This window comes from Astatotilapia calliptera, chromosome 7, assembly GCF_900246225.1.
Source record: "Astatotilapia calliptera chromosome 7, fAstCal1.2, whole genome shotgun sequence".
Classification (NCBI taxonomy): Eukaryota; Metazoa; Chordata; class Actinopteri; order Cichliformes; family Cichlidae; genus Astatotilapia; species Astatotilapia calliptera.
Window position 1 is genome coordinate 63,399,968 of NC_039308.1, and position 12,127 is coordinate 63,412,094.

Consider the following 12,127-nt stretch of genomic DNA (forward strand, 5'->3'; position numbering starts at 1 on the left):
ACTACTAACATTACTTTATTTACTGTATCTTTTGAAAAAATAACAGCACAAGACTTAAGAACATTTAACAGGAGCAGGTTTCATTCTTCTCTGGTTTTATTATCACACTGTTCACCAAACGCAGCAAACCTTCACCATCTTATCCAGAAGGGTCACCTCTTCACCCTCACATGGAAGAAGTAATCTGATTGGCATGGTGGTTTGTTTGAAGCAGGTCCCTCGTGTAGCGCTGGAAACCAGTCATGTTTCATCCATTTCATCGGCTGGTTTGCTGCAATAATGCCAAATAATTAGCAACTCTATAAATAGACGGTAGTTCTGCAAAATCACTCAGTAGGATGTTTGTTCTAATTTGCTATGAGCTCAGAGCGCATCGAAAATGAAACTAATAGGCTATAAAGAGAGATATGAACATATTTAGAACTTACCGGAATGAAAATGTCTGGAGCACCAACAGATATTTGGAGATGGAAGAGAGCTGCACGTCAGCTCATCTCACAGCTGCTATCCAGGCTAGACCCCCGTGACATCACGCTCCGAAGCCCTATATGACCGACCATACAGCAAACATTTGCTTGGCCTGCTAATGTGACGCCTCGACCAAAAATCCTGGCCACGCCCCCTGCTGTGACATCACGTTCCAAAGAATCAAAGGATCAAAGGCTCAAAGAGCGCTGACGTCAAATTCGCAGCCACGAAAGTCTATAAATACCCCCTCTTCACCGTTGCAAACACAGTTTTACTTGGAACATTTTCAGAAACAGCGAGTTGTGTTTAGCAAACCAGAAACCTTTCAGAAAGGGACTATTTTAAAGTTAAATAATTAAGCACACGTATTTTTCTTTCGACACGTTGCATTAAGCTTTTAAAGAAATGTCACGAGAAATAGTCAATAATTCACAGTCTGACAGAGCGATTCCAGCGGAATCAATCGAACTATGTGGGTTAGTGGAGAGAGAAATATCGGAGCCTAGGGACCTTCAAATGAAAATACAAGAACTCCAGTTGGAGTTAAGCACCCTAAAGCGCGAAAAGAAATATTACAAAAAGAATTACTATCGCTTTAAAAATGAGCGTGAACAAATGAGTACAGATGTGCATGACAGGAATGTCCACTTTAGGGAAAGCATGGTTGAGCTTGAAGAAGTGACTCAACAGTCAGATAACATCCAAGCTCTAATTGTTGCAGAGAATAAAAATTTGCAAGCAGAGGTTAGAACCTTTCGGATGATGCTCCATGAATTTCAGGAAAAGGAAGCATCTCTGCTTGAGCAGAACAGCAACATTGTTGCTGAGTTGTCTCAGATTGAAAGGGAGAGAAATGAACAGAAGAAAGAGAACGCACATCTCAAGGAAGCGTTAGTGAGACTTGAGCACCAAGTGGGAGAAGCTCACCATAAAATATCAAAAAAAGAAGAGATAATAGAAAAACAGAATAGAGAAATAGATCACAAGACTGAACAGATAGTTGAGCTGAAAAAAGAAATCTGTACTCTTCAGCGTCGGGTGAGACAGGCTCTGGATGACAAACAGTCACAGGTGGAATCTCTGGAGGCTAAATTGCAGGAACAGGTTAAAGCCGTTCAAATGATGCACTGTGACTTTCAGGAAAAGGAAGAATATCTCCTTAAGGAGAACAGCAGCATTGCTGCTGAGATAAACAAATTAAAAACAGCAAACACAAATCTCAAGAAACGTTTACAAAATCTTGAGTATCAAGAAAAGACAACAGAAAGTCTGACACTGCAAATATTTTGGCTGAAAGAAAAAGTCAAAGAGCAAAATTTCAAGATTGTTCATAACGAAGATCTCATAGATGAACTTTATGAACATCTTAAAATGAAAAGAGAAATAATTAATAATCTTCAGGATGAGCTGAGAAGGGAGGAGGAAGAAGAAATATTAGCTGCTGTTCACAACATCACTGGTGAACCTCTGCAGCTGGAGAATCTTGCTCCTGAACCCGAGGAGCTTTTTTTTCCTGCCTTGGAACCACCTCCTGATGTGGTCCCGACACAGGAGAATCTTGGTCTTCAACCTGAAGAGCTTGATTGTCCTGTCTCAGAACCATCTCCTGACGTGGCTCCGACTAGTGGTTCATGGCGTCATGGTGCCAAACGCCTACTTAAAATAGGTTTAGGTGTTGCCGCAGTAGGCCTTATTATACCTGCAGCTTACTGGGGCTTTTCAATGCTTAACAGTGATTGCCTATTTAACTCTGTCTATGGCCTCCTTGAGCCATATTGCCACCTTGGTGATGGATTAGGTCCCTTTTAAAGACTAGTAATGATGGACTGCTTTTCATCCACAGTCCAGAAAACCATACGTTGTTCATGTTAGACAACGTGCGCAACATTTAGCTAACTTGTGCTCTCATTTTTCTTTTCTTTTGCCTCTCACCCCCCAACCAGTCGCGACAGATGGCTGCCCCTTCCTGAGCCTGGTTCTGTCAAAGGTTTCTTCCTGTTTAAAGGGAGTTTTTCCTTTCCACTGTGCCTAGTGCTTGCTCACAGGGGATCATTTGATTGTTAGGGTTTAATTTGTTAAAAAACACAACAAATTAGGTGAGGGGTTCACATAATAGAGAGCACGACAAAAACTACAAATTTTTAAAAAATTTGTTAGTTGCAAATCAAAATAAAGACAACAATTTCTGAAAAACATCTCTTACGGCTCTGTTTATTTGCTTAAATGAACACTTGTATTTTTTGTCATAGAAGAATATATACATTGTCTTAAATATCTAATAATTTTAAATTTAGCCCTGCACTCCATGAGATAAACTGAGATGAGATAAACTGAGATGAGATAAACTGTGGCACAGACGGCTGTCGGCCTGGCGAGGGAGAGTTCCTCTTCAACCTCCAGATGGAACCCAGTTTGTTACTCGCAGCATCGCAAAATTAGACACAGCAATTTCTTAGAGTCTGGTTTAAGTCCTGAAATGACATCTCCTTACCTGTCACGGTTCTGGGTCAGTTTGAGCCAGTATTTTGAGTTGTTATGTTTTGGTGTGTTTTTGCATTATGGATTGTTTTCTTATTCTCTTGTGGTGCTTTTGTTGGTCTCTCAATATTGCTCTCCCTGAGAACCCTGTGCAGCCCACAGCTAGGTTTAAGGTATTCCCAGGTATTAGAATACTACATATTTAAGTATAGTGACATAGGTAAGTTGATTAGGGTGACCAACCGTCCTCTTTTCCCCGGACATGTCCACTTTTCACGTTCCATCCGGAGCGTCTGGGGTGATTTTTGAGATTGATAAAAATGTCCGGGTTTTCCTATCCGGTCTTTAAGTCTGACGTCATTGCCCATGTCTGGGCCCAAACTCCGCTGCAAGTCCCTTAGTCAAATGATCACTGCAGCATTACTGAGAGTTAGAAACTGTCTAAATTCTCTCATCTGTAATAAAATGATCAGTGTGGCTGTTCTACCAGGTGTAACAATTAAGTTTAACATCCAGACATCCATGAAAACACAATTTATGATATTTAACGGAGTTAGAAGTTAGCAGGGAGTTAGCTCGCTAGCGGCCATCTAAATATAATATACCATGTTCTGACTGAGCAATTTATGAAACAAATTAAAACGTACAGCTCTGCTATCACTTCCAACATAAATGAAGACAGAAAACTAAACAGCAGCGACATTTGTAGGGCTACTGAGGTTGGGCTAGCTGGTATATAATGATGTGCTACGTTATCGCTAGCGCAACAAAGCTATATTAACATAACATAAACAGTAAAGCTGGAGGAGGAACGCTAACGAACGGAAACCTTTTTTCCCACTCGATAAAAGTTAATGTGAGGGTTCCCAATGATTAGGGGCAAATGCAATCCCATGGCAGGATGCTGTAAATGGACCAAACAGGAAAACCACTGAGATAATCCATCCACAATACGAGGTTAGTCATTAATATACTGCTGCATGGGCTGGGCTGTAGTTACATCTTAAGGGTTTAAAAACTGAGCTTTAAAATGATTAGTAGTAGCCTAATAAAAACTGAGAGAAGCCAACAGTGATCACTGACTGTTTTAGAGGCTTGTTGAGATTAAATAGAACAAGATAGAAAGCATTAAAACATGATAAAAACACATCAGCTTTATTAAATGCAGACCACTTTGGGCCCAGAAACAGGATTCATCACGTCATCACTCAAAGACTGGATAGTCCGACAGCAATTGCATTTATCTGCATCCCCTCATTTCAGTACACAGAAAAGGCAACAGCCAATGTACTAGACCACCTTGTGGCCTTGGGAATGTTGATCAGTTGAGAGAAGAGCTTCTTACATCCAGCGTAGCAGGCCAAGTACAACCCTCCAAAGTCAAAGGTTGTAATTTGTCACTATATAAAAAAAATGGAATTGAAAATTTCATCAAAGCAGTTCATTAAAGAAAACAGGAGAGCGATAGAGAGATAGAGTAAATATGAAGTTAGGTGAAATAAGATCTGGATTAGGCAGCTGGTTCAGAAATAACTCCAATAAGGAAGAAAGAAAACATTGTAAAGGTGTGCAGGCTGTTCGCTTACAGAGAGTTGCAGAGTGAAGGGGAACGTGCTGTCCCAGTTTGTCATTTCTGACATATTGTTTTTTCTAGTGTTCAATTTGGAGACCGTGCATAAACATGCACCCAGTGCAAATAGTTTTCCATGATTTATGAATAAAAACAAACTTGCTGTTTATTTGTTTGTTTTCCCTTTTTAACTGGAAAAATGGAAGTTGTTGCCCTCCTGAAGGTAACAGAACACACCAGCCCTTACACACTCTGATAAATTTTAATGCTTCTTGATTAAAATGTGTTTCAAGTATGGGAGAAACTAATGGGTATACAGTAACGGTGTGCTGAACTCACTGTCATGTTTAACCCTAGAACACTGTCACTATAAAGAGTAACACCATCACTAACATCAGAAATATATCAAATTATGACAAAAAATTAGAGTGGTCTTCTTTTGTTTTCAACTGTGGTATTTTCAACATGTCTAACAAAACAAATGTCATGGGGGGACCCTAAAGAAATGCTCCAAAGTTAATGAAAAATTGGGAATATGAGAATAAAAAATTCCTAAACAAAAAATAATGACACTGGAAAGTTGGGGTTTGACCTGCCCTTCCAGGGACATTTGAGACTTCCCTGGTGAAGGCACAGCTGTTCTACATGCGAACAGCTGCAGGAGAGAGAAACAAGAAATGGCATTTTTGAGTGGGTGAAAATGATCAATTGACTAAAATATTTTCTTCACCCTATGAATTCCCCTGGTAATCACCACTTTGTGATATTTATCCATAAGCACTGCCCTAAATAAGGATAACATGCAAATTCTAGGACCACTCTTACTTAGCCATTCCTTACATGCTGTCAGTACACGCAGGGTAATAATGGCATGGACACACTTCCTGTCCAAGCCTGCGGGGCAGTCAGCACACCTCACTAAGGGAATACTACTTTCTTCTACCGCTGGTCCTGCCTTACCTGCAAGAGTGACAAGGGTAGGGATGTCGAGGATGCTACAGATCAGGACTGTGAGTTGACGTGTCAGATTTGAAGAGGGAAGCCTCTGCCAATGGTTTGATAAGTGCCGGTGCCAAAGCCTGCATATAATGCCTCCTCTGCATTTGGTTGTCACCTCTCTTCACTGCATTCTTATTGTGAATGATCCACGAGTTCACACCAACAATGATCATGCCATAGAAGACGCAAAGGGGCCATTTCTTGTTTTTTCTTCCACAGCCATATGAGTGCACATCTGGTTAAAAGTATCAACACCACCTTTGCTTGGTTTTAAAATCCAATAATTTCAGGTTTTCAGTGGGTCCTATGCTTGGTTGTATGTGCATGGATGACAGGAGCAGGACAACCTTCTTTTTTGAAGACTCATCAGGGAGGAAGGACACATGATTTTCTTTACTTTTCATCACTTGCGGGATCTCGCTTTTGTTCGCTTTTACTGTCCCCACAAGGGTCATGCCACAGTTCTATGTTCTATATATATATTACATTGAATAAATGTAAATGCCTAGAAAGACTTGTTTTCTAAAAAAAAAAAACCTGTGCAAAATAAAAATGTTGAACTCCAAAGTAACATTTTATTGAAAGCTACTGAGGTCACAGTGATCTTGAAATACATGTAAATGTCCTTTGCAGTACATTAGGCAGGTCAGTTCCTTATCAATGAGGCCACGTATTGCTGAACAAAGATTAGTTTTTATCAGAAGTGAATAAAATGATGGATCACATCAGTGCGCGTGCTGCCTGACATGTCTGCCGTTGCTGCTGAGCAGTTTGGGGTACGCCGTCCCGAGTGAGCGCCCGTGTCTGATCACCACCAGCTCCATCTGACACTGGTCAATGTTGACCACAACTGTGGTGCTTCTCTCCGTGTTCATGAGGAAGACGATGGTGAAGACGGCCATCTCAAACTCGGGGCTGGTGCCGATGAAGGCACTGCCAACGGGCTTCACCACACCGTGCCAGCTGAACTGGAGGTTGAGAACGTGGTCATCTTGATCAGGCTGTGACAAAAGCATGAACATTAATGGTTATGTTACCAGCGAAGGAAATGAATCTCTTCTGTCTGGTGAACTGTTATTCTTACCAAATCATGCTCCCTGGCTTTATATCCTTTGTAGTCCAAGTGTTGGTTTTTCTCTTGCAGGTAGAACTGGACCCAGTTGTGAAAACCAATGATTTCTGTTCCTGATTTTGTCTCGCCAACAAACACATGTTCAAATCCACTGGAGTCCAGGCTGGTGATGATCAATTTAAGAACAGAAACACACATACTTCTTACCAAAGAAATGCATATTAAATTATAGTGTTGCAGAATCTCATGGATGAATTTAACAACTGGACACAGTTAAAGCGGGATGGTTGGCAGGAGGAGATCTCACCCTGTGTTTCTCTGCCTGTGGTAGAGGTGGAACCAGATCAAGTTGAGCTGTTTCTTGAAAAGCCTCAAGTCAGAGCTGGATTGACCTTTTCTCACCAGGTATTGATGAGCCCGCTGTGGAGAAACATCATTGATGATATTTATGAATCCAAACTTGACTTGCCATAATAATAATAATATTATTGTGATAATAACATGAACAGATGTATTTATGTCATTATTTTGAGCTTTTACACCTAAAATAATTATAAAAACGTAAAAGGTGTTAAAACCTCCTCTATTCACCCTGCTCACTCCCCCCCACCCCCAACAACAGCATCCAATACACACTCAACACAAGGCTCCAGCCTGTCTCTCTCAACCACCCAGGTTAGGAGGGAACTGAGGAGGATTAATGGCAAGAAGGCAGCGGGTCCAGATGGCATCAACTCGAGGGTCGTCAGGTCCTGCGCGGACCAACTGTGTGGGGTGATGGAGCACCTCTTCAACCTGAGCCTGAGGTTGGGAAGAGTCCCACAGCTCTGGAAAACCTCCTGTGTTGTACCAGTGCCAAAGACTTCACGCCCCAAGGACCTCAACAGCTACAGGCCGGTGGCTCTGACATCCCACCTGATGAAGACCCTGGAGCGGTTGGTCCTGGCTCAGCTTCGGCGCCTAATAAGCTCATCACTGGACCCACTTCAGTTTGCCTACCAGCCTGGCATTGGAGCGGATGATGCCGTCATTCACCTCCTACATCGTTCCCTCGCTCACCTGGAGACCGCTGGAAGCACTGTGAGAATCATGTTCTTTGATTTCTCCAGTGCCTTCAACACCATTCTTCCCTCGGTTCTAAAGGACAAGCTGGTGAACTCTGGAGTGGACCATCACCTCACTACCTGGATCCTGGACTACCTCACCGACCGACCACAGTATGTGAGGACTCAGGGCTGTGTGTCGGACAGGGTCGTCTGCAGTACGGGGGCCCCACAGGGAACGGTTCTGGCTCCGTTCCTCTTCACCATCTACACTGCAGACTTCTCCCACAATTCCACCCAGTGCTTCCTGCAGAAGTTCTCTGATGACTCTGCAATAGTCGGCCTCATCACTGATGGGGACGACAAGGAGTACAGAGGTCTGACCCAAGACTTTGTGGACTGGTGCCAGCTGAACTACCTCCAGATCAACGCCAGTAAAACCAAGGAACTGGTGGTAGACTTCCGCAGGCACAAGCATTCTCCACTGCAACCACTGAACATCCAGGGTATGGACATTGAGGCTGTGGACAGCTACAGGTACCTTGGTGTTCATCTGAACAATAGACTGGACTGGACTCATAACTCAGACGCCCTCTACAGGAAAGGGCAGAGCAGGCTGTACCTGCTGCGGAGACTCAGGTCGTTTGGAGTGGAGGGCCCACTCCTGAAGACCTTCTATGACTCTGTGGTGGCTTCTGCTATCTTTTATGGCGTGGTCTGCTGGGGCGGCAGCATCTCTGCTGGGGACAGGAAGAGACTGAACAGGGTGATCCGAAGGGCCAGCTCTGTTCTAGGATGCCCTCTGGACCCAGTGGAGGTGGTGAGTGACAGGAGAACGGCGGCTAAGCTGTCATCCCTGATGGACAACATCTCCCACCCCATGCAGCAGACTGTGACAGCACTGAGCAGCTCCTTCAGTGGGAGACTGCGGCACCCACGGTGTGGGACGGAGAGATTTCGCAGGTCTTTCCTCCCCACTGCTGTCAGACTCCATAATAAAGACTTTAACTGATCAAGCACACACATCCATACATATGCAATAATACTAAGTGCAATAATCCTTTCTGTCATCGTTGTATTTTTACTCAGTTGTATATAGTATTTGTATTTGTATTCTATTTTTATCTTATTGTATATTTATTTTATTTTATTCTACTGTATATAGTATTTTATTTTATTCTATTCTGTACAGCTATGTACTGTATTTATTCTTATTGTATTCTAATTTTTGCCTCATAACTTTTGCACTGTCCACTTCCTGCTGTGACAAAACAAATTTCCCACGTGTGGGACTAATAAAGGTTATCTTATCTTATCTTAACCCTGATGCCATCTTGGAAATAAAGCACTTTTGTTCATGTAATTACAACATTTAACTCTTTAAAAAAACAAATCATACCTCTAGATGTTATGTCAACACTATATTTAATCTACTTTATAAGAGTGTCTTTTGGATGAATATGTCTTTAATTGTTAAATTAACTTATTAAATATTTAATTTAACTAAGCCCTAAAGATGGAGTCATGAGACTTTTTGTCCAAATGTTACCTGCAGTCATCTGGTTCATCCAGTGGTGCAAGTTTCATGTGTTTAAGAACAGGGTGCAGGGAGGGTGGAGTTGAGTGTCAGGGTGATTTGTGACAGCAGCAAGAGAGAAAGGGAAGGTTTACAAGATGGCAGCGACACCTGCTGTGATGTATGATTTGGAGATGGTGGCACTGCCACCATGGATGGAGAAGATTACAAATGAGTACATCAGGGGGGACAACTCAGGTTGAGCAGGTTGAGATGATTTGGACATGTCCAGAGGAGGAATACTATAGGATAGGATATGTTGGAAAAACTGATGCTGAAGATTTAGAGAAGGCAGAAAAAGTTCACTGATGTAGTGAAGGAGGACATGCAGAGGGTTGGTGTGACAGAAGAAGATTTTAGAGATTGGGTGAGATGGAAGCGGCCCCTAAAGTGAGCAAGATTCGATTCAAATACATTTTTATAGCACTAAATCACAACACCAGTCACCTGAAGAGGTTGAATATTGTAAGGTAAAGACCCTGTCTTGGTTGACATGCCTCTACCATGTTGCGTGGAGGTCAGGGACAGTACCCCTGGATTGGCAGACCGGGGTAGTGGTTCCCATCTTTAAGAAATTGGCTACTCGCTGCTCAGAGTAGAGCCACTGCTCCTTCACATTGAAAGTAGCCAGTTTAGGTGGTTCGGGCATCTGACAAGGATGCCTGGGCGCCTCCTGGGTGAGGCGTTCCGGGCATGTCCCACTGGGAGGAGGCCCCATGGCAGACCCAGGACACGCTGGAGAGATTATATCTCTCAGCTGGCCTGGGAACACCTTGATGTTCCCCCGAACAAGCTGGAGGAGGTGGCTGGGAAGAGGGAGGTCTGCTTGGACTTGACTCTGCTTGGGCTGCTGCCCCCATGACCCGGCCCTGGATAAGCAAAAGAAGATGGAAGGCTGGAAAGACCCTACAGAACAATACCACTGTAAGCAATCACTTGGCTACAGGGAAAAAAGCCCTTTAAGTGGGAAGAAACCTCCCAAGGAACCAGGCTCTGGGCGGGGAAGCCACAACTGGCTGGGGATGATAATAAACTTTGTGCACCTCACCTATCTGTGTTCTGTTCTGCGAGGATTCTGTGAATCATATTGTCTTTAGCTGTGTTATTAAAGATTCTTTTTTTTTTGTTTTCTCATTTAAACTTTGTGAAAAGAAATCCTCTAATATCTGACATCCTCCTCCATTTTCTTTCTGGCTTCTTCATGGTTGCAAACCTGAGTGTGCCCAGAGTCAGAGGAGAGGAGGAGATGCTGTGCTATTTCTGAAGAGAAAAGCACAGCATCTCCGCTGTTGGAGGGGTTATTGTGAGGAATTTGTCTCATGTGTCCCCGCTGAGATCACTGAAAAGCGTGGGGTTTCTTCCACCTACAAAAAGTACATCATGTCCACATTCCTGCAGTGATCCCCTTCTGGGAGACTGCTGAGGCCAGAGCGACATTCCACAGCTGCACACAGATGTTATTTTGCCTCTGTAATGTCTTGAAGTAATGTGTGCAGAGCAGCAGTGCAACAGGAAGAACATAAAACTCCCTCTAGAGTTCAGCTGCAGCCTCAAAACCATGAACTGTAGGAAACAATAGAAAGTTGTGCAATACCAAAAACAATTCTCTTGTTGCTGTGAGGAGACATTCAGACTGAAACTACCAGGTTTCTCCAACAGAATGGAGTAACTAAAGTGCTCAAATGTAAACTTTCTGCTCGACAGAGCTTGTTGTGACGCATACCTTCATGACTTTTGTCTCTAAGACGGCGTCCAAGAAGAGATCCATCTCTGTGAGCTCCTCTGTGGTGACTTGTTCCGTCACGCCAGTAGACCGCTCATAGTTGTCCAGCAGTGTCATAAAGCCTGCAAGCCCAGAAATCCCATTTATTACAGTGATGACTGCAAACACGATCTGAATGTTTAAGCTCAGAGTGCTCACAACTACACACTTACTAGAGAAAGTGGTTATATTTCTCAGTTTGCTCTCATTAACGTTGGAGAAGAGCGGCTGCGAGGCGTGATCCTGCACCGTGTGGCTGCCCTGACTTACAAAGCTTGCTCTACCCTAGGCAATTCAAACACAGAACACGTCTTTGTACAAACACAAGACATAGCAGGCGCTAAATAAACTAGAAAAGATTTCTCACCTGAACAGAGATCATGTAGTCTATCCCAGGTGTCATGCGATTCACATCCAAACTCCACAGCTCATTGAAAATAGTGGAGAGCTCCTGGTTTACAGCTGGTCTGTTATAGAAAGTGTCAGACAGGCTATGCAAACATCTGACGCATGCACACGCAAATAGAGGAAACATCAGCAGAGTTTGGTTTATACCACTGTACCTTGATCCATTCAGTCCACTGAGGAACACTGCAAGGAGCAGAAATCCACAGAACAACCTGCACATAACAGATGTGAAAACAATTTTTACAGATGGGAAAAGCAGCAAAGTTCTGACCTGTATTCAGCTGCCTGTGCAACAACGTAAACAAACTAATCTTCAGTCAGTAAATAAAAATACAAACCTCGCAGACATGACAAATGAAAGTGTCCACTGTTTCAGCCTGGACTGCAGCAGAGGACTCACACACAGCCTGTCTGTCTAAAGGTCCAGCCTCCACCCAGAATCTTGCAGTGGCCTTTCTGAGCCTGAGACCCACTTTTAACCACCAGATGGCGCCTCGTTTCAGGGCACAGCCTCTCTCTATGGTTTTGCATGAACTTTTACTAAAGAAGTGATACAGCGATGCAGCTTCAGGTGGTTTTAATTTTTATTTTTTATACAACTTAGCTTATAAACCATCACACACATGATGCAATTTCACAAAAGTCCTATCCAGAGTCTCAGTGAAAGGTTTTTCATGTATTGTTTCAGTGTAAACGGGGATAAGAGAAGGGTAGACTCATTATTCAATGAGTAGGTAAAGTAGGCTGTGCA

The 12,127-nt window shown here is 43.1% G+C and overlaps 2 protein-coding genes across 2 annotated transcripts; one reads left to right on the forward strand and one right to left on the reverse strand.

Annotated features, from left to right (window-relative positions):
* Positions 1 to 709: 709 nt before the first annotated feature.
* LOC113027487 (golgin subfamily A member 6-like protein 6) lies at positions 710 to 2,419 on the forward strand. The gene has a single exon (XM_026177107.1). It carries the CDS (start codon positions 874 to 876, stop codon positions 2,275 to 2,277), a length of 1,404 nt encoding a protein of 467 aa, XP_026032892.1. The 5' UTR covers positions 710 to 873; the 3' UTR covers positions 2,278 to 2,419.
* A 3,647-nt stretch (positions 2,420 to 6,066) lies between these two features.
* On the reverse strand, positions 6,067 to 11,804 carry LOC113027488 (poly(U)-specific endoribonuclease-C-like). Its single transcript, XM_026177108.1, has 8 exons — positions 11,715 to 11,804; positions 11,532 to 11,588; positions 11,336 to 11,435; positions 11,142 to 11,253; positions 10,930 to 11,051; positions 6,895 to 7,007; positions 6,600 to 6,750; positions 6,067 to 6,516 (listed from the first exon to the last, which is right to left on the reverse strand). Exons 1-8 carry the CDS (start codon positions 11,723 to 11,725, stop codon positions 6,241 to 6,243), a joined length of 942 nt encoding a protein of 313 aa, XP_026032893.1. The 5' UTR covers positions 11,726 to 11,804; the 3' UTR covers positions 6,067 to 6,240.
* Positions 11,805 to 12,127: the final 323 nt, after the last annotated feature.

Coding starts and splice junctions, on each gene's coding strand:
- LOC113027488 (XM_026177108.1), bottom strand. Junction 11,254..11,335: donor ACTACATGATCTCTGTTCAG/GTGAGAAATCTT, acceptor TGAATTGCCTAG/GGTAGAGCAAGCTTTGTAAG. Junction 11,052..11,141: donor AAATATAACCACTTTCTCTA/GTAAGTGTGTAG, acceptor CTGGGCTTGCAG/GCTTTATGACACTGCTGGAC.
- LOC113027487 (XM_026177107.1), top strand. CDS start 874: ATGTCACGAGAAATAGTCAATAATTCACAGTCTGACAGAGCGATTCCA.